The following is a 19,788-nucleotide window of genomic DNA, read 5'->3' on the forward strand; positions in this document are numbered from 1 at the left end:
TTTCCTCCCTCCCTAACTGTGCAACCTGTCAAGGTCCCTTTGGGGGCCCCTCAGGGGTTTTAGCCTCTCATCCCAGCCATGTGTGGTCAGGGAACTGCTGAGGACCCCTCACTGACCAGTGAACTGCATTGACCCTAATTCAACCACTGAGGGACAAGGTAATCAATTCCTTACCCCAGTATTGAACCTTGGGGAACACCAACAGTGGCACATCTCCAGCTTGACCCTATGACACTGATTACAACCCTCTGGACCTGCTGCTCACCCATTTCTCAGTCCAAGTTTCTCTCACTTCTGTTTCCACGACCCCACAGCAGTCCAGGTTGTTGGAAGCACAGAAAGTCACCAGCACCATGAGAACTGCCACAAAAAAAAAACAAGGGCTGAAGTCAACTCATCCTCCTTGACCTCCTCTGGAGAAGGTGGAGTGTGTTTGTCATCTCAAAGACCTTCCAATTTAAGTCACTCACAAATGAGACCTTGGAAAGGTCAAGACTTGTCAAAAGCTAAACAGATGCTAAACCTGACTTTACAAAACATTAATAATGCTTTAACTTAAAGTGATTGAGCTTAAAGCAAACAAAAAAAAAGTGCCTTCATATAGAAAGTTTATAATATTTTTTCCTAGGGTAATGAATATATACAGTAGTGAAGCTATGTAATGCAAGGTAGTAAGTAAGGGACAAGTCAAAGATGGTTTATTTAGGGTTGAAAAAGAGAGGGAGAATTGTAGGAATATAAAAAGATAAAAGATTTTAGAAAGTGCAAAAAGGCCCCAGAAACTAGACATAAAGCTGAAAAAGGCTGGGAAATTTCTAAACCTTCTCATGGGAAGCTAGAAAAATAAGAATCAAGTGAATACATTTACATTTATCATAAGGAACAAGAAAGAACAAGAACTTAGTGATAGTTTGAGATGTCAGAAGTTCTAGATATATGCTTTGCAAAAATAGAAAAAGTTTCAATCTTATATAATGAATTATTGTATATTGTTTGAGGTTCATAGAAGTCCTTCTGTTAATGTTAAACCCACATGGGTCCTTTTCTTATTGGTTAGAGTATAATGACTCTGCACTTTTCTTTTATGCTACTGGTTCAAAGAATATGTAGAAAAAGGCTTTGCATAAACTGCCATCTTGTCTTTGATCTAGATTTGCATGGATGTTCGTTTGTCTGTGTCTCTTGCTTTTTGCTTGTATGATACAGACATAATAAATCCTAAGTCTGCAACCAGGCATATTTTCCTCCTACACTCCTAGAACCTTCTTCTTCCATGAGTGGATAAGATAAAAACACGTGGTTCAAGCCTTGACTGTCTCAATAAGACTTTTCAAAGATTTTCTATCACAAAATCAAGCAATATTTAATTTTCTTTTTAACCTATTTTTTTTTGCCTTCAAATTTTTGTAGAAGGAAAAATATTTTGAGGAAAAGCGTAAATATAAATAGGGAAAATGATAACTTTTCACCAAAGGGTAACTTTTAACATTTCTTTATGAATTTTTTTTTTTCACTTTTGGGTTCTAATTTCAAAAGATAATAAGAAATATTTAATGAGTGTGGTTGTCAGGATTCAACAAATAGCCAATTTCTTAGTGTTCAGAAGATATTAATAATTTGAGCCAACTTTGTGTGTTCTGTAACAGCAGCTGAGGGCCAAGAAATTATTTGAGTGGTGCAGTCTTTTCATCAACCACATTGCCATCTGCCCCCTGTGTGCTTCACTAACCTTTCACTCCCCTTGGTTCTACCCCAAATCTTGGCCCACACAAGCAATGTCCCAAAAACTAACAGGTTATCCCCAAAGATTGATTAGGATTACCTTGACCATGAAGAAAGGGGACAAATATTCACATTTTAATACAGGTTGTGCACCATTTGATAGCACTGTTATCAATAGAAAAGTTTATTCTGGAAATGTGCAATGGGATCTCACAGGGTCAGGAAAGCCTTATCTCCTGAGAATTCTCGGATTTCCATGGTTAACACTCCTTTAATCAGTACATTTGATGTCTTTTCAAACCTTGAAACTCTATAATTCCATGACTTCTTGGTCTAGGAACATGCATAAGACCTAGACAAATCCCGCTGAAGCCAGAGTGGGAATTTTTCCCAGATGTCCAAGAAAGATCATAATTTTCTTCACAGTTTTTACCAGAGTGCATCTGCCAAGGTGCCATGAAAACAGATGGAAAATATGTGAGAGAAAATACCTCTCAATATCTGAAGTTATTTCACAACCAGAAATTTCCCTGAGTGTATTTTCACGGTGATTTTAATATTGCACCTTTTTGAATTCCCTTCTTTTCCCTAAGAAAGACAGTTTTCATGTAGGTTGAAAAGAAAAGTATGTGCTTTTGATCTGAGTCTGACATCACATCATCTAGATCTACAAGCTGCTGATCAAAGCTATTGTACAAGGGGAAATACATGCAGATATTTTCAATGACATTTTTATTTACAAATTCTTAGGCTGATTCTTGAGGATGTTTTCTAGACATTGTGGGGAAGTTCTTTCTGAGAGCCATTAACATTCCAAAGGCAGGAAGAGTTTTCTAAAGTTCAAAGCATATGAAGAAAGTAATAATAGCAATAAATGACCTTAGTGTTTCTTAGGTAACATTCAGTTTCAGGTAGCTAATGCTCATTTGATCAATACTTTGCAAATAAGATGATATTTTGCAGGGCTACAAACCTCTGAACAGCGTGAGATTGATTATTGGCCCCTTCTTGAGATGGCAGTCTAAATATGGCAGTGTTTGAATAATTCATATAACCCTGTTAATGGCATTCATAACAACTACCTTTGGGACTAAAATAATGACTTAATAATAAGAAGGAACAGACTAAGCAAGTTTTCTAGTCTGTCTAATTATGTAAACTCTCTGAGGCATAAATTGAAAGTTCTCAACAAAAGCTAAATGAAATAGGTGATTTTTGTTAATTCTCATAGCATATGTTCCTCCACATTAGCATTACATGGGCCAAACAATCCTTGTATTTATGTTTTCCATAGAAGGGTCTAACATATATGCTGATCTTTTCACAAGGAGGTAAATTAAATTAGTGGTCCCATTTGCATCTCTGATTCTGCATGTCTAATTTAAATTAAAGGTACATGGATAAGTCTCACTGAGGATGGCAAAGGTGATGAGTTGTTTTTAGGAGGGTGGCTGAGGCTGAGATGCAGGTGGGCACAGGGAGGTCCTGAGAGGGGTTTGTTCTTACCCTGAGGTGTGATAAACTGGAAACAGCAGGAGAGTGAGTTTTCAGAGGATGTAATAGCAAAGTTATGAGGGCACTTTGCTGGATCCACATAAGTGGAACAAGATGGGCTGGGATCAGAAACAACCTGCGTGTTTAAATGCTCTGTCCTCAAGGTGCAATCCCACATCCACACTGGGAATTATTACTATTTATTATTTTCAAAGCAACCTGTAACAAACTTTTGTTCTCCTAGCCTATTGCAAGACAACAATTTGCACCACCATGTGGATATTTTACAATAAAACATGTTTTTCTCCGTGGGGCAGACCTCCTTCCAGCATGTCAGCAATGGTGCTGCTGTGGATAAATCCCTGCTTATCCTCGCTGTGCACTGCTTAAAACACACATCACTGCCACTGTGCTGACTGCATTAATGCCCTGAACTAAATCCAGGGGAGCTCTGCTGACAGTGCTGATTAGGGGAGTATCAAAAAGCCACAGACAGGCAAGACAGATGAGCACCTTGTGTGCAGGTGCCAGTGAGGCTTTGCTGGGGAAGTTAATAGTGGCTGACCTGCTCTGCCCTTCCTGCTCCCCATCACCAGCCCAGCACCAGGGTGAAAAGCAGCTTGTCCTGCTCAGATTGGAGGAAACAATCTTGGAGACTGAAAAGGAAGCATGGGAAGGAGCTTTCAGACTTGCTGACTTTCCCACTATCGAGGGGATTGTGTCAGGTTGTTCATTTCCTGGGTTTATTAAAAAGCATTTCTGTTGGAAAGTATCCCTATTTTTCATCAGAAAATGTTTGTCTGGGTGCTTTCTATCTAGCTTTGTCAGAATTATGACTTTGGGAAAAAAAAAAAAAAGAGAGGAGAGACAAAAAAAGTTAAATTTCAATCCTTCAAAACCTGATGAGATCAGCAGGGAAGGGTTGCTGTAATAAATCTTTTAATGCCAGTATAACCTTGATCTCTTATTCAACCCCGTTTTTATGTGAGTAATGGTGAGTAGCAGTAAAGATATATTTACTTTGTGCTAGAAAAGATGAAGAATTATTTATGACAACACTATTCCATCTCATGACTGAAACAGGTAAACACCTTTGTTCTCCATAAAATACATTTCTGTTTATGAAACTAAAAACTACATTTAAGATCTCAAAGACCCAAGGTTTCATATAGGCTTTAATTTGAGCATTTCTGGAAAGCTTTCTCTGGAGGAGCACTTCACACAAGGCAGTTCTGCAGGAAATGTTTGTGGTGTTATTGCTAACAGTGAGATAACAAATGAGGGGAATATGGTTATGGATTCTGTCCAGGAGCATCACATAGGGGTCTACCTAAAGTCACTCTGTCTTCTCATCCCTCTTCTCCTCTCCTGCCTGGAATAATGTAGATAAGACAGATGCAATTGGGTGGTTTTTTTATCTTTTTGCCCATTTTATAGCTTCTGCAAAGTGAATATGCTAGCATTTGATCATAAATTGTAAGAGGAAGATGAACACCGTGCACTGGAGCTGTCCCAGTCCCTGCTGTTCTGTTACATTCACACATTGCAATTCTGAATTTAATCTTCTTTTTTCCTATGGTTCTAAGGTTTGTAAACCATGCTGAGAAGTTACTGATGGCCTTTGTTTTGTGGAGCCTTTTGGACTTGTTTACAAAAAATAAGCTCCTACATTAAGTCCCAGCTACCAGTGGAGCTGCATACACACCATGCAGATTTGCAGGACTGGCTCTGAATAGCCTCTGAAAATGGTGCACTGTACAATCAACAGGAAATCTTAAAATTGCCTTATTCATATTACCAGTTTTTCTTAAAGAAGAAGTAATTCTTGTTTATTTCCTTTGCACTGTGGATTTTTTTGTCTTCATGGGTATAGACAACAATATAGCATCCCCAAACAGATTGGAGTGAATCACTGGAGTCCAAGGCATTAGTGAAAATTGTTTAATAGATAATCACTCCTCCAGGACCAGTGCTGAGAGCAGTGAGCACAGCACCCTGGTCCATTTTTCCCCTCCTGTGGAGAAAGGCCAGGGCTCTGTAACCTGCAGTGACCATCAGAGTGCTCTGTGTAATCATGGAGATGGCAGAAGTTTATAAATAAGATTAGAAGGAATTTCAGGGACTTCTTACACTAAAGGAGTTTTTATTCCCTAGCTCTTAGTCATAGAGGGTATCTGCCTTAAGTGATTTTATTTGGTTTGTTTTGGCTATATGGATGAATTCAACTTTCAATTTTGTACCCAGCAGAGGACCTCAGGCGGTGTTTCTTGCCACAGTCCCTGAGCTCACATAAACTGAGCTGACTCCATGCCTGTGCTCTCTTTGTGCTTTGCTCAACACCAGCACAGTGACTTTGCACCGTCCACCCTGTCTGTGGCATAATCCAGTTCTTGTAGAGTCAGATTTAAATACATTGGTATCTGACTTCTGCCTTCACTTGACACACAGTTTTACCTGAGCAACTCCATGCTCATCACGCATTCCAGCTCCAGAAATCCTCCTCACTGACATGCAAGGGCCATCAGAGCACATTCCACAGCCTGCAGGTGTCAAGAAGAACCTTATCCAAGTTTCACAAAGTTCTTCGTGCCATAAGGTGTAGGGCACTGGGTGTTCTTGGACTGCAGCCAAATCCCTGGAATATCCTGTGTTTGTCAAATCCCATGGAAGTCACTGGATGCAGGAGAACCCTCTGAGCTGGTGCTGAACACAGGTCCTTGAGCAGAGGTCAAATCTCAATCCATTGCTCCTAAAATAAATTTAAATGGTAAATGTTAAAATGGTAAAACTGATATATTCTTTCTTTCTTTCTTTCTTTCTTTCTTTCTTTCTTCCTTCCTTCCTTCCTTCCTTCCTTCCTTCCTTCCTTCCTTCCTTCCTTCCTTCCTTCCTTCCTTCCTTCCTTCCTTCCTTCCTTCCTTCCTTCCTTCCTTCCTTCCTTCCTTCCTTCCTTCCTTCCTTCCTTCCTTCCTTCCTTCCTTCCTTCCTTCCTTCCTTCTTTCCTTCCTTCCTTCCTTCCTTCCTTCCTTCCTCCTTCCTTCCTTCCTTCCTTCCTTCCTTCCTTCCTTCCTTCTTTCCTTCCTCTCTCTTTCTCTCTTTCTCTTTCCCTCTTTCACTCTTTCCCTCCCTTTTTCTTTCTTTTCTTTCTTTTCTTTCTCTTCTTTATTTTCTTTCTTTTCTTTCTCTCTCTCTCTTTCTCTTTTCTTTCTTTTCTTTCTCTCTCTCTTTCTCTCTTCTCTTTCTCTCTCTTTCTCTCTGTAAGTAGATTCCTCAAATGTCTATGCCTGCAATTTCTTCTTACAAGGCCTTTACCATGCCTTATTACTTAAATTACAGAGGTAAATCTCTCAAAACACTATTGATCTTCTTTCATCCTTGCTTTTTTCCAGTTCATCTAGGTAATGATAAGAAGTCCTTAAGAAGTGAATCCATGACCTTTTTTAGAAAGATGTGTTATTCTTTTGTTCTATCCCGTGACTTTCACCTCTTTGCCTTAAAACATCATCACATATGTAATTAAAATATATAATTTTCTGTCCTGGATCTTAATCCAAAAAGCAGAGCTTTCTGAGATGTTTTTCCCTCACAAATTCCACAGAAAAGCACATTTGAAAAAGCTTGTAGCACTAAAGGATGTAGTTTACATTTCTTCAAAGCTTTCTACTAAAGTATATTAAATAGGAAAGATTTTGGACCGTGCTTTGTTACAGCCATTGATAAAGCTGCAGTATTTTCATTTTTTGCTGAGGTCGAATTTGAAAAATTTAAAACACATTAAAGAACCCAAAGATACAAAGGGAAAATTAATTCCTGAGGTATCCATATTCACTGAAAAGCATGGCATTAGCCCAGGAGGGATTTCTAGGTAAGCAAGCCATGGGTATTGGAAAGCTTTTTTTCCCCACTTCACTGGGATTTTCTGCAAACGATGACAGGATATGTATAGCTTGGAAAACAAGGCAGCCTGGTTTTATTTCTTATACTGCATCAAGTTCAATACTGCTTAAAAATAAAGCTCAGATTGTGACTCAAAGGATGGACACTTTTCAATAAATCCTCTAAAAGGAAAGATTCTGCAACATCCAATGGTTAATGCCATGGTTTCATTAGAAATGGTCCTTTGAGAGTAAACAGGGAAATAAAATCCCCATAAATTCTCATCCAAAACCAAAATATTATAACCTGGAAATAGAAAAATTGGTAATTAAGCTAAAAAAAATATTAGTTATCTGCATCATTGGATCAAAGAAAATTTGTTTGGTGTTGCATTATACCTTCCTTTTCCCATGCAGTGAAATGTGAAGATGCTACCAGTCAGCAAATTATCAATGTCTGGTTTCTGTTTCACTGTGCTTTCTAATTTAGTTTTGCAGATGCTATTCAATTCATTACTAGCAATTTTGTAAATACATGGAGAATTGGTTTACTTGCCTGTTAATTAATATTCTGAAATTCCACACAGAGAATGAACTACTCATAAGAGACTTACATAAATCTTTAACTGGATACTATTCCATGTTAGCTACATTTTTAATGTAGTTATGGGACTAATAGTAGTCTCTGGAGCTATCCTTTTACAAATATGATGTGCTTATTTTATTTTGTTTTCCTCTCTGGGGGACCAGGAATTGGGGAAAAGAAGTTTTCCAAGGCTGAAAAAAGTAATGAATCTCTTCTAATTTATACCTGTCTGAATTCCTCTTGTGAGTCCATTCTACCCACTGGAGTTGCAAATATTCCTGAGATTTCCTGGTATATGTGGGGAAGATCCTGTAAAACATCTGGTGGTTTTGTAGGAGGCTTTTCCTCTCTCGATGGGTCTAACCTCGAAAACACACATTGTTAATCCAAAGGTGTGTGAGTGTTTAATAATTTCTTATAGGGAGAACTGTGGTAAAACTACACCAAAAGCCAACTTTTCCAGAAAAGTAGCAGAGAAATAGCTAGACTCCCTTACTCATTCAAAAGAAAAAAAAAAAAAAGAAAAAAATCCCAGAAGAAACCACAAAATTCTATAGTTTGGGCAAAGAAACTAGAGGTTTCCTACTGTGCGCACAGAGAGATCTTAAAACACCAAAGTCTGATCATCTTACATCCTTCACAGAGGTTAGATTTTATTACCAAGGGGGAGAAAGTCTTCAGGCCACAATGTAAACATTAAAGCCATTAAGGTATAAGCAATTAAGGTATTTGGACAGTATCTGAGCCCTCCCACACCTGTGCTGGGACTGCTGCTGCAAACAGTGGGGACTGCACTGGGTCAGCTCCAGCCACTGGGGAGCAAAGATAAAACTAATTTTGAGGAGACAAGTGCTAATGCAGTGTAATGTTTTATTTACCCTGTGCCAGTTGTTTGCTCTCTCATACTTCCACTCATCTCTTTGCACTGCACATCTGCCTGCACAGACTGACTCTTACACTGCTGGGTTTGAATATCACACCCCGAGTTGTCAGGGTTCCCATGCCACAGGTGAGTAAAGGAGGCAGAATTAAGAATTGAGAATTAGGGCTGGATTCAAATTTAGAATTAGGCAGAATTTAGAATTAAGGCTGCTGGAGTAATGCTGAATTTGTTTTCCTTTTGTACTTCAAGGAGTTGTGTTCAGCTCAGACAAGCGCACGAGCAATGTTCATATCCACTGATTGATATTTTGCCACTGACTGCTTTAGGATTTCAGCCTTGATCACTATGTATATGAATTTTCAGTGAGAGCCGAGGAGAAGTCTAATTTCTTTGCTGTCAGAGCTTCCATGTAGTTTTAGTTTCAGGTGGAAGTTTTGCTTGTAGCTAACTTGGGACCTTTTGTATGGTGTTGCAAACTGGCTTCTGACAGAACAGAAAATACAGCTTTGGGTAAATTATCACCCTGTTTAATTTCCCTCTAAGGCAGGAAATATGTAGGAGTAACCCTATATGCCAAAATTAAGTAGTATCCCAGTAATATTCTGTATATCCATAATATATTTATTTATGTGTGCACACATACAAGAAATAAGCATAGCCCAAGATTTTGGTTCAATTTTTTCATTCATTTGCTTTATATATTTGCACATGAAATTCATGAAAGATCAAAAGGATTATTGCAAGTATAAAAAATAGTAATTTAAATGCTACAGCTGTGTTTCTTTCCTCTCATTTAAGGAAAGATAAAAAAGGGAATTAAAGTAATCAAGGAGTGTGCCCATCAGATTAACAGTGTGCTGTTATTTCAGATAAACCTGCAGAAGAAGATGCGAGTCACTGGAGTTATAACCCAAGGTGCCAAGAGGATTGGAAGTCCAGAATATGTAAAATCTTATAAAATTGCCTACAGTAATGATGGGAAGTCATGGACAATGTACAAAGTAAAAGGCACAAAGGAAGACATGGTAAGATTAAGTCATCTGTATCTGAGTGCATCTCATGGTTTAGCTGCCTTCAGAAGTATGAGATGTTTCTGGTATTTAAGCCTAATTGCCTGGCAGTATGATACAGGTTTCACTGTTATTATTTTTCTGTGAGAAAAAAAAAATCAACAAATTTGCATTTTCTCTTTGCTAAGAATTTCTCATCCTTCAATTGATGGCTGCATAAATACTATTTCCCCAAGCTAGAATAATCCTGTTTATTACACTTAACTGATTTTCATATTAATTAGTTTACCAGTAATTACTCATTGCTCTGTTTTCAATTTAGTCTTATTGCATTGGCAGATTAGCTTTAACCCTTGGAAACACAGAGCCCATTCATCAATGCTAATCTCTGTACTACACAAACAGTATCATCCAGCGGGGTGTGTGTGTGCTTACAGTTTATAGTTACCACTTATTTTTGATGGACCTGTGCACACAGAGCAGGGAAAAAACCCTTTATTGTGTAAGTTTACATAGAACTCAGGCACTGCATAGCATTAGATGTAGTTTTTGCTTTAGGAAATTAAGATGTTGTATAAGAGGGGCATAATGAAGGGGAGAAACACAGCACAGGGGTGTCTGGTTAGAGTGAGGTGTGAATAGAAAAATGCTGATGGGTTTAATTCATCCCCTCTGTGATCACTGGGAGGGTTACAGTGCACTTCAGTGGGAGCTGGATCTTGATCCACGTGGGGAAAAAATAAACATCAGTCAGAGCGAATTCCAGGCTTAATCGAACTGCGACTATTTTATGAATTAATCAAGACAAGAAGGTATAATTTATTTGCATTAGGAGCTTCAGTTTCTGGGCGTGACAAGACAGAGACCTTGGTTTGGCCTAGGAGGCAAACCCATCACAGAATGGCACAGCAGGACATTCTGCTGGGAAAATTTGTGTTGGGCACCGGCAGCACAAAACCAGCTGGAGTTTGGGGAAAACCCCTCACAGACAGAACAATACAGGTGCTATTTGAGTAACAGGAACTCAGTGGGACTCCAGGGATCCTCCTGACACGTTTTTTTGTCCTGTGCAAACGTTGCTTGCCCGCAGGTGTTCCGTGGGAACGTGGACAACAACACGCCGTACGCCAACTCCTTCACGCCGCCCATCAAGGCCCAGTACGTCCGGCTGTACCCCCAGGTGTGCAGGAGGCACTGCACCCTCAGGATGGAGCTGCTTGGCTGCGAGCTCACAGGTGGGATCTCCACAGCCCCCAGCCCTCCATCCCCTCCACATGATCCCAACCGTGCGTGTTTTGTCCCCGCTGTGAAATGCACTTGGCCAGACTGAGCTTGACCAGTCTCTTTCCAACCCCCTTATCTAAGTAATAAAATCACAAAATCACAGAATGCACAGACCCACCAAGCTGGAAGAGACCTTCAAGATCATCGAGTCCAACCCAGCCCCAACACCTCAACTAAATCCTGGCACCCAGTGCCACATCCAGGATTTCTTTAAACACATCCAGGGATGGTGACTCCACCACCTCCCTGTGTCAGTGTCAGTTTGAAAGGTAAAAATAATTTTTCACATAAAGATTAATTTATTTCTATGTGAGAGCTCAACAGAATTTGAGAGACTAAAGGCCTTATTGCAATATAACTCTTTTTTTTCCCAAAAATTCAGATTTGCTGATTGAGAACGAAATAAAATAAAAGCAATGTTTAATCGGTGGATTGTTAAATGCTGTAACTTAAATAAGTGGTATAAACTCAGAATCATACAGACTCACAGAATCACCAGGTTGGAAGAGACCCCAAAGATCATCAAGACCAGCCCATTCCCCAACCCCTCAACTAAACCCTGGCACCCAGTGCCACATCCAGGATTTATTTAAACACATCCAGGGATGGTGACCACCACCTCCCTGGGCAGCCATTCCAGAACTTTATCACCCTTTCTGTAAAAAACTTCTTCCTTCTATCCAACCCATATTTCCCTTGCTGCAGCTTGAGGCTGTGTCCTCTGATTCTGTCAGTGCTGCCTGGAGAAAGAGACCAACCCCACCTGAGCACAGCCACCTTTCAGGGAGTTGTAGAGAGTGATAAGGTCACCTCTGAGTCTCCTTTTCTCCAGGCTAAAAACATTCCCAGTTCCCTCACAGGGAGTGTGAGGAACACGCAGTTATTCCTCACAGGGTTTGTGTTCCAAGCCCCTCACAGGATTTGTGTTCCAAGCCCCTCACAGGGTTTGTGTTCCAAGACCCTCACAGGGTTTGTGTTCCAAGCCCCTCACAGGGTTTGTGTTCCAAGCCCCTCACAGGGTTTGTGTTCCAAGCCCCTCACCAGCCTCGTTGCCCCCTCTGGATGCGCTCGAGCATCTCAACATCCTTCCCAAACTGAGGGGCCAGAACTGGACACAGCACACGAGGTGTGGCCTCACCAGTGCAACACTTGGCTCAGCTGAGTGATGATGGCCACTTGCAGTGGGACAGGAATGTGTTCCTATAAGGAAGGCTGTGTGGTATTAACCCAGTAAAACTTCATACTTTTTTTTTCCTGTGTGGTTTAATCTCCAGCCAGTCCTTGGACACCTCCAGGGATGGTCATTTAGCAATTTTAACATGTATTGATGGCTACACGGACTCATAATGTCACACCCTGAGCAGACTACAAGGCAAGGAGCCTCATCCAAGTCCTGAAAATGGTTCCTGAGCCCCAGAGCTGGCTGTGCACTGCTCTGGACCCATGGCAGCAGCAATTGTCACACCTGATTTGGGTAATTCCTCCTGGCTGTGGTGTGACACCACCCCTGTGCTGTGTGATGCCCTCAGAGGGACAAGCCTTCTTCTCCTGCTGTCGAGGACCAGTCCCATAAGATACATCATGGTTGGGCTGCTTTACTCAAGATTTCAGTTTGGATTTGTTTTCTGGGTTTAGCAGAAGCAGGGACAGCATCTTGTAGCAAAAAGTAAATGAAAAAGTGGACCCAATATAAACCTTCTTCAGATTCTTATTAAAGCTCTGAAATGTAAAGCCTGACCTCTAGCCACCTTCTGCAAGAACTGTGTTCCCTTACAAATTCAGAAAAGCATGTAAATGTTTTATCCTTTTCCAAGAGATAAACCTTTTTACTGGTGGGAGCACTGCACTGATTCATTTAGGAGTGATTTTTATGTGGCTGCCTCGTTACTCTACTAACAATAGTCATCCAGTCCATGAGTGATACATCAAAACAGCTGGAGTTAAACAATTCTCAGTCAAGACCAGATTCAGAAATGAAAAGGTAATGCATTAATCTTGGTGTAGCCCTTTTCCAATATAGATAGGTTTAAGAGTAAATAGAAAATCCTGTCTAGCTGCTTTGTTCTATTAGATTTTTTTTTTTATGTCTTCCACTTCTGGAACCACAGTTTAGAGTAAGCCCTTGCCAGAATGACTAGGAATTGTTTTGCTCAAAGAACTGTGAAAGATAGTAAAGTGAATTCATTTCAGTGGTCTCCTAACAGTGTCAAGGTCATAATTTCTTAAAACTGTTGACAGCTGAGGCTCACCAGAGCAATTTTAACCTTACTGAAGGAAAGGTGTAATTACACAGACTAATTCACTCTTAATTCCAGGTGGTCTGCACTTTGAGGGGTCTGCCTGGTGTAACATGACCTGGTGAGAGAGAAGAGAGTGAGTGATAAACAGACAGAGACTTGCAGCATTGGATCATCTTAAAAGCTAACACCTTCTTAGGACAAACTTCAGCAAAGTGTTCATCTGCTTTAGTCTCATAAATAGCTTTACTTACCAGGACCCACAGTCAGATCTCATTGAAAACCAGGATGGATGCTAGTGGAGCCAACCATCAATAAATTAGGCATTAATTTTCATGGCCCTGTGTTCCTGCCTTACTTGTGCTTTGCACATCTCTGTGTGCTGCCCTCCCTTCCCTTCACAGAGTATTGATGTGAGGGGAGAAGCAGATCACAGCTACTGCTTATTAGAATGCCTTTATTCATTAAGCTGTTATTAATAGCAGCATCCAGCTGTTGTTTTTAACAGCAGATCCGTGCTCTCACAACAGTGTCCCTTACTCATGGAACTCACTCCTGCACTCCAGCATCTGCCTTCCTGCAGGCAGCCCCTGCAGTGTGCTGCTCACAGTCGTGTTTCCTGGCTCCTGTGCACCAATTCCAGCTCTTGGTGTTTGGGGTTTCTCAGATCCTGCAGAGGGATGTTGGCCCCCAGAAGCTAAACATCCCCGTGGGACTCACTCAGAGAAAGCTCCTGAGTGTGTAATTTTCATCTCCTTCAGGCATGCTGTTCCCTGGTAACTATTTCTTTATCCTAATGATGCCTTGTGCAGGCTAGAACAGAGGTTAGATGGAGTTAAAGAATAAGGCAGGGGTTTATGAGAAGGATCTCCTCCGTGGATCCACCTTGGGCAGCACCAGAGCCCAGCCAGGGCTGCACCCAAATGAACCAAAATGGCCCCAAAATGCACGAGCACTCCCAGGGACTCTCCCTGGGATCAGTTCTGCTCCATTGGCACCTTGGAGTTCATTGTCCCACTCCAGCTTTAGCCCAGGCAGTCCCATCCTGCTTGTTTTTCTCTCTCCAGCCCACGGTGTTTGTGCTCCTGGGCTGAGATTTGGATCATTTGTCCTTGGTCCCCAGCTGGAGAAGGAATTGTTTTGTCTCCCTGCTCTATGAACAGAGCTCACCATCCTCTAATGTGAAGCTCAGACCCACTACTAAAGCAGCACAGAATCTGAAAAATGCCAAATTTAAAACCCGAGGCATCACTAACAGTCCCTGTAGGCACCATTCACACAAAACTGACACACAGGGAGACTTTATCACACCTGCAGTTACAGATATGTTCCCCTTTCCTCATTTTTCCTCAGAACTGTGTAACCTGGAAAGGAATTCTATATTTGTTATTTATAAGTCAGGTTGGATGGGGCTTTAAAGCATCAAGGCTAAATGAAAATTGCCCCTGCCCATGGAAAAGGGGCTGGAATTATATTTGCAGCTAAAAGATCTTAAGGTCCTTATCAGCCCAAAGTATTCTATGATTCAAAAATATGGAGAAAAATTTTTAAATCCCTCAATTTTTAGAAAAAAAAAGATCACAGTATGAATCAAAACAAAATCACCATTGCCCTCAAATAATTGACATATGTTGCTTCTGCCAACAGTACACAAATCTTTGTCTAGGACAAGATTCATTAAGTTGCATGCAGATCCATTTGTGGGTTTGCCTTTGCTACATTGGATATTGAATATTTCCTTTGAGGGTTTGAGATTTTTCAAAGGAAGAGGTAGATGAGGGCAGTAGTATGGATGCAGACTGAAGAGTAAAAGATCCTGCCCTCTGGAGAGTCAACAGAGAAAAACCTTTGTGTTTATTCCTCCAGTTTTCAGTTGCTAATCCCCACTCTTTCTCATTATTTCCGTTCTCCTGTTCCATCGAGCTAGATGAAATAAGACCTGCAAACTTATACCTGTTTAGATTTAAACATACAGAGGTATCAGGTATAATTTATCACAGGTGGAGGTATCCAAAGCATCTCAAACATTCTAGCCTAAGATGCTCCACTGGGTGCAGCCTGCATCAGCTATATCTGACTTCCGCGGATTTCAAAAAATAAAAATGGAAATTGAGTCCTTCCACAGGGACGTTGAAAAGCAAATTTAAAGGCACAGCGCAGTGAAGAGGATATGTTTAGTGGAAGACATAAGCATTGTTATAAACACACACCTGTGAGGGATGACACAAAGCCCTGTGCTGGTTTGGTGACCCTGCCCTTTGTGTTGTAGGTTACGGCTCAGCCATCCCAACAGCCACGATCTGCTGTGGCAGGGGCTGGGAAGCTGCTGCTCCCTCTGACACAGCACCAACACACCCTGACACCTGTGTGCATCCCATTTGCCTCTTCAGACTCTCACTCTTCTTCTCACTTTCTCCTGAACTGTCTTCCCACCCGCTCTGGGGCCACGGAGAAGGCAGGCGAGTGTAAAATCCCATTAATCCATGCACGCATGCACAGGCACACAGGCAGGCACAGCTGTTGCTTCATAAATCAATAATAACACTCAGAAAAGATAGAACTGGTGCTGATGGATTGGGCCAGCACTGAATCACAGCTTTGACAACCCATGGTTTTGTGTCAGGAGCCTCCTTAGCATTCCTCAGATGAAACATCCTTGCTGACAGTCCTTGTGATCCTGGAGTGATACTTCAGAATTTAATAATAAGCAAAGTCCCTCTACAAAGCAGCAGATTAGTCTCTCTTATTTCTATTATCAATTGCTTCCTCCCACTCCCAGGAAATTTTTTTTGTTGTGTTTTTGAATGAGTCCATTCTACAGACAAGGCTGTGCCATTTCCATTCGTGCACTGAGAGAGAATCAGTTATGTAAGACTGGAGGTTTTTTTCAGAAGTTAACTCTGTTTTCTCTTGGTTTTTCATTTGTTTGCTTGTTTGTTTTTTGGGGTTTTTTTTAATTTAACATGAAGCATGTCAATATTCAAATTTTAAATACAGGAGATATTTCATTAAAGATCATGTTAGTATTGTAACTGCATGTGTGCAAGTTTTTGACTGCTGGGACATGAAGGAAATGAGAAAACAGCTTATTTCTTTGTGTTCCCATCTCCATCTTTTCTATCTTTCACTTTACCCCAGCTGTCAAGTGTCATCCACCCCCTTAGCCATACATCCAGCTTTCCCTTCCTTTTAGCAGCCTTCTCTCTCTCAGCCATTTGCCTTTCTCTTTTCTGGTTTTTTTTTTTTTGTTTGGTTTTTTTTTTTTTTTTTTTTTTTTTTTTTTGTTTAAATCTTAGAACCATGCAGCCCATCTGCCTTATCTGGTTTCCAGTCCTGTTGTTTCAATGCTGCCTCATCTTGTTTCTTCCTTTGTCTGCATCCAAACATACCTTCCACATTCCCAGCACACAACAGCAAGGCAGAGGAACACAGAGCCACTTATCAGTTTTTATTTTTATCTTTTTTCACAGAGAACAGAGAAGGGAGAAGCCCAAGATCTATATTTTCTACAGCAAAATAACTCAATGGTGTGGGATGTCCACAAAAAAATAAGCCATTAACTATTGATTTCTCCTAAGTGATATCCTCCTACTATCCTCCCTCCACAATTGTTTTTCCTGTGGGCTCTCCCTCCTTCAGTGGGATTTTGGGCTTTCTGGATTTTTACCTAGATGTCAAATAATTCAAAAGTGTAAAACAGCTCAGTGCTTTTTAACATTTTACTGCAGCAATGGTTTTAAGAAAAAATAATGTTTGCTCAGTAAGCAAACACACGGTGGATGTGAGGTGGCATAAAAGCATAAGGAAAATCAAACAGAACAGGGGAAACAATATTTTCCTGTGGGAGAGAAAAGTAAAAATAAGATAAGCACAGACAAAAGTAATCTTTTCATTTTGTTTCGCTTCATAAGTGTATGCCAGGATAAAATATGTTGAATTCTCTATCTTGATTTTGATTCACCCAAGCAATTGTTGAAACAAAGCGCCTTGAATTGACTATTTTTCATTTATTTGTTTTCGAGTGTCTCCAACAATAGTCTTGATTACATCTTTTTCTTCAAGTATTGCAGGTTTTTTCTGCCATAACAGAAAACCTAAACCCCTGACAGAGATAAGCAGTAGTGCCACTGATCTTGTCCTGCTGTTCCAGGTTGCTCTGAGCCCTTGGGGATGAAATCAGGACACATCCAGGACTTCCAGATCACTGCCTCCAGCGTTTTCCGTACCCTCAACATGGACATGTTCGCCTGGGAGCCCAGGAAAGCCCGGCTGGACAAGCAAGGCAAAGTTAATGCCTGGACCTCCGGCCACAATGACCAGTCACAGTGGTTGCAGGTAAATTTCCACGTGGATTTTCCCAGATCTTTGTCTTCTTTGTGTTCCAGGCGTGGGGATTGTTCTCTGGTTCAGTTTTATATTCAACTTCTTCTGTAACCCTCCCAGCTCTGCCACAAGCTCTGAAGGTCCAACATATCTTCGTGTTTTTGTTATCATAGTTGCAGGAAAATCTGCCTCCACTAGCCCCAGTTTTCCCTTGTTAATGAACAAAAATGGTGGTTGCAGATCTGATTCACTGAATTCCCCTCATTTGTTGAGAGAGATGAGTTTACTTTCCTTTCTTCTGCCCTTCCAAGGCTCCCTGGGAAAGCATATTTACCTTCAGACCTGTGCACCTTAGCGAATCCCGCCCACAGAAATCATCTCTGTCTAATTAAGGCTGCCCAAAATTACCTTCTGACACGACTCTGGGGCCAGCAAGACTGATTCAACACCTGAATCCATTATAAACCTATGCACAGGGGCTGTTTTCAGCCCAGGAATGATTCATACGACTCACTAATGTGAGAGATTTCAATAAATCACCAGTGTGGAAGCTTGTTTGACCAGCCACTGACACATTTACATTTTTTGAACTGTTGAAAATAGCAGTGTTTTCAGTCAGCTGCCACTTTGCAGTGCAGCTCTCGGTGGGAAGCCTCAATAGCACCAGACATGGCCACTAACCCCCTGCAATCTCTCCACATATAAATTATGACATATTAGCCTTTTTTGCCTACAGCTGCTGAGCAAGTTAGGAATATGATTACTGTTTTTGCCTCCCAAGTTTACACGCTTTCCATAAAAGGAAGGAGAAATTGCCCTATTTAACTTCGGAATAGCTGGAGATCCTGGAATCTGCTGAAATTCTTTTAGAGCAGCATGTTGGAAGAGCAGTTAGCAGCTTCTGCACAGGATGAACATTTCATTGCTGTGTTTTATGGTGGAGAAGCAGATGAAAATGTTTTTCCACAGAAAAGGGAGGAGGTTGCATCATATTTTAGCCCCATCAGTCAAACCAAGGGTGTGCAGAGGCTCCACAGAAATTTCCTGTTGTGTGTTCTTGCTCCTGTGGATGACAGTGTATGTTTAATTAACTACAGATGGCAAGGGGCCGCATAGTTAAGTTTTACATTTTCAAATTTTTCAGGCTGTTGTAGTCTTTCCATATTTGAATTTACCTGAACCTGCAAATTTAATCTGATCAATTGCACTGTCTTATCAAGTCTTTAACCATAAGGAATCATTTTTATTGTCTGGTCAAAAAGAACGTTTTGAAGAAATAGTCATCTTTTAGTTAGTTTTTCATATGATCTTATATTCACTTCAACAACTCCACAAGAATATTAACAATCTATCTTTTCCTGAAAATCATTATACAAAATGATATTTCTTCAAAAATGGATCCTAACATTTCATCTTCGGGAAAAAAAAAAAAGTAAAATAAATAAATATATAAAAAGACCAAAACTAAACCTCAAAAGGCATTAAGTCCACTTGTTTTTTCAGTGCTTAAGGTGGTCATTAGCTTCTGCTACAGGCTGGTTATTCTGAATTCAGGCCATGACTTGAGACAGTCTCATATGCTTCCAGTGTAGGTAATGATTCTGTAACAGAGACATGTCTATAATTTGAATTCATCTGTTCATTCTTGTTCTCCCTGCTGGTAGTTCTCTCCAGGTTTTTGGTGGTTTTTCTTTTCCTTAAAACACAGAGTATTATATTGAAGCCTTATAACACGTTGACTGAAAGGTTTATCATCCTGCTGCTGCTTCCACAGAGTTTAGTCAAAACACATTTGTAAGGAAAAGCGTGTGAAAGCAAATGTGTCTGTATGCCTGCCTCCCTCAGCCATTCCACAAGGAATCAGGCCCAGAATGATGATTCCATGGTACCCTGAAATGGGTTTAAAGCCACACATTGAGCCCAGACTTCTGGACTTTGCTGAAGTAGCCAGCTTATCAATATCATATTTACCATGTCAACTTTTCATGCCTTTTGAATGTTCTCCACAGGCCTTTCTTGCTTTATGTTTTCTGATTTTTATGAGAAAGCCTGAAAAACTGGGGGGGAAAGCCTGGAGTTGTCCTTTTGGGATTATAGCTGGGGTGTGGGATGGCTTGAACAGATCTGATATGACTTGTCGGAATCTGAGGTATTGGTGATTCCCAGATTGTAGAAAGTCTCTGTCTTTCAGCTCTGTTGCCAAAGCAGAAGCCATAATTGGTCTGTGCTGGTTTCAAGGTTGTTTATTCTGTTTATCTCTAACATGTTCTGCTGCCCTGCCGCAGCTCTGTCCTGCAGGGCAGCGTGTGGGGCTCTGCCCTCAGTGGGATGGTACAAACATTAAATACCACAAACTACCTGTGCTGGATTTACA

At 40.7% G+C, this 19,788-nt stretch overlaps 1 protein-coding gene across 3 annotated transcripts in view; it reads left to right on the forward strand.

The window, feature by feature from the left end:
• EDIL3 (EGF like repeats and discoidin domains 3) overlaps positions 1 to 19,788 on the forward strand; it is a 237,245-nt gene that overhangs the window by 172,682 nt on the left and 44,775 nt on the right. For all 3 annotated transcript variants that reach the window (XM_002189898.7, XM_030258476.4, XM_072922905.1), the window contains 3 exons: positions 9,430 to 9,585; positions 10,661 to 10,805; positions 17,242 to 17,426. In XM_002189898.7, the coding sequence (XP_002189934.2) occupies positions 9,430 to 9,585; positions 10,661 to 10,805; positions 17,242 to 17,426 (486 nt within the window). The remainder of the gene's footprint in view (positions 1 to 9,429; positions 9,586 to 10,660; positions 10,806 to 17,241; positions 17,427 to 19,788) is intronic.

This window comes from Taeniopygia guttata, chromosome Z (assembly GCF_048771995.1).
Source record: "Taeniopygia guttata chromosome Z, bTaeGut7.mat, whole genome shotgun sequence".
Taxonomy (NCBI): Eukaryota; Metazoa; Chordata; class Aves; order Passeriformes; family Estrildidae; genus Taeniopygia; species Taeniopygia guttata.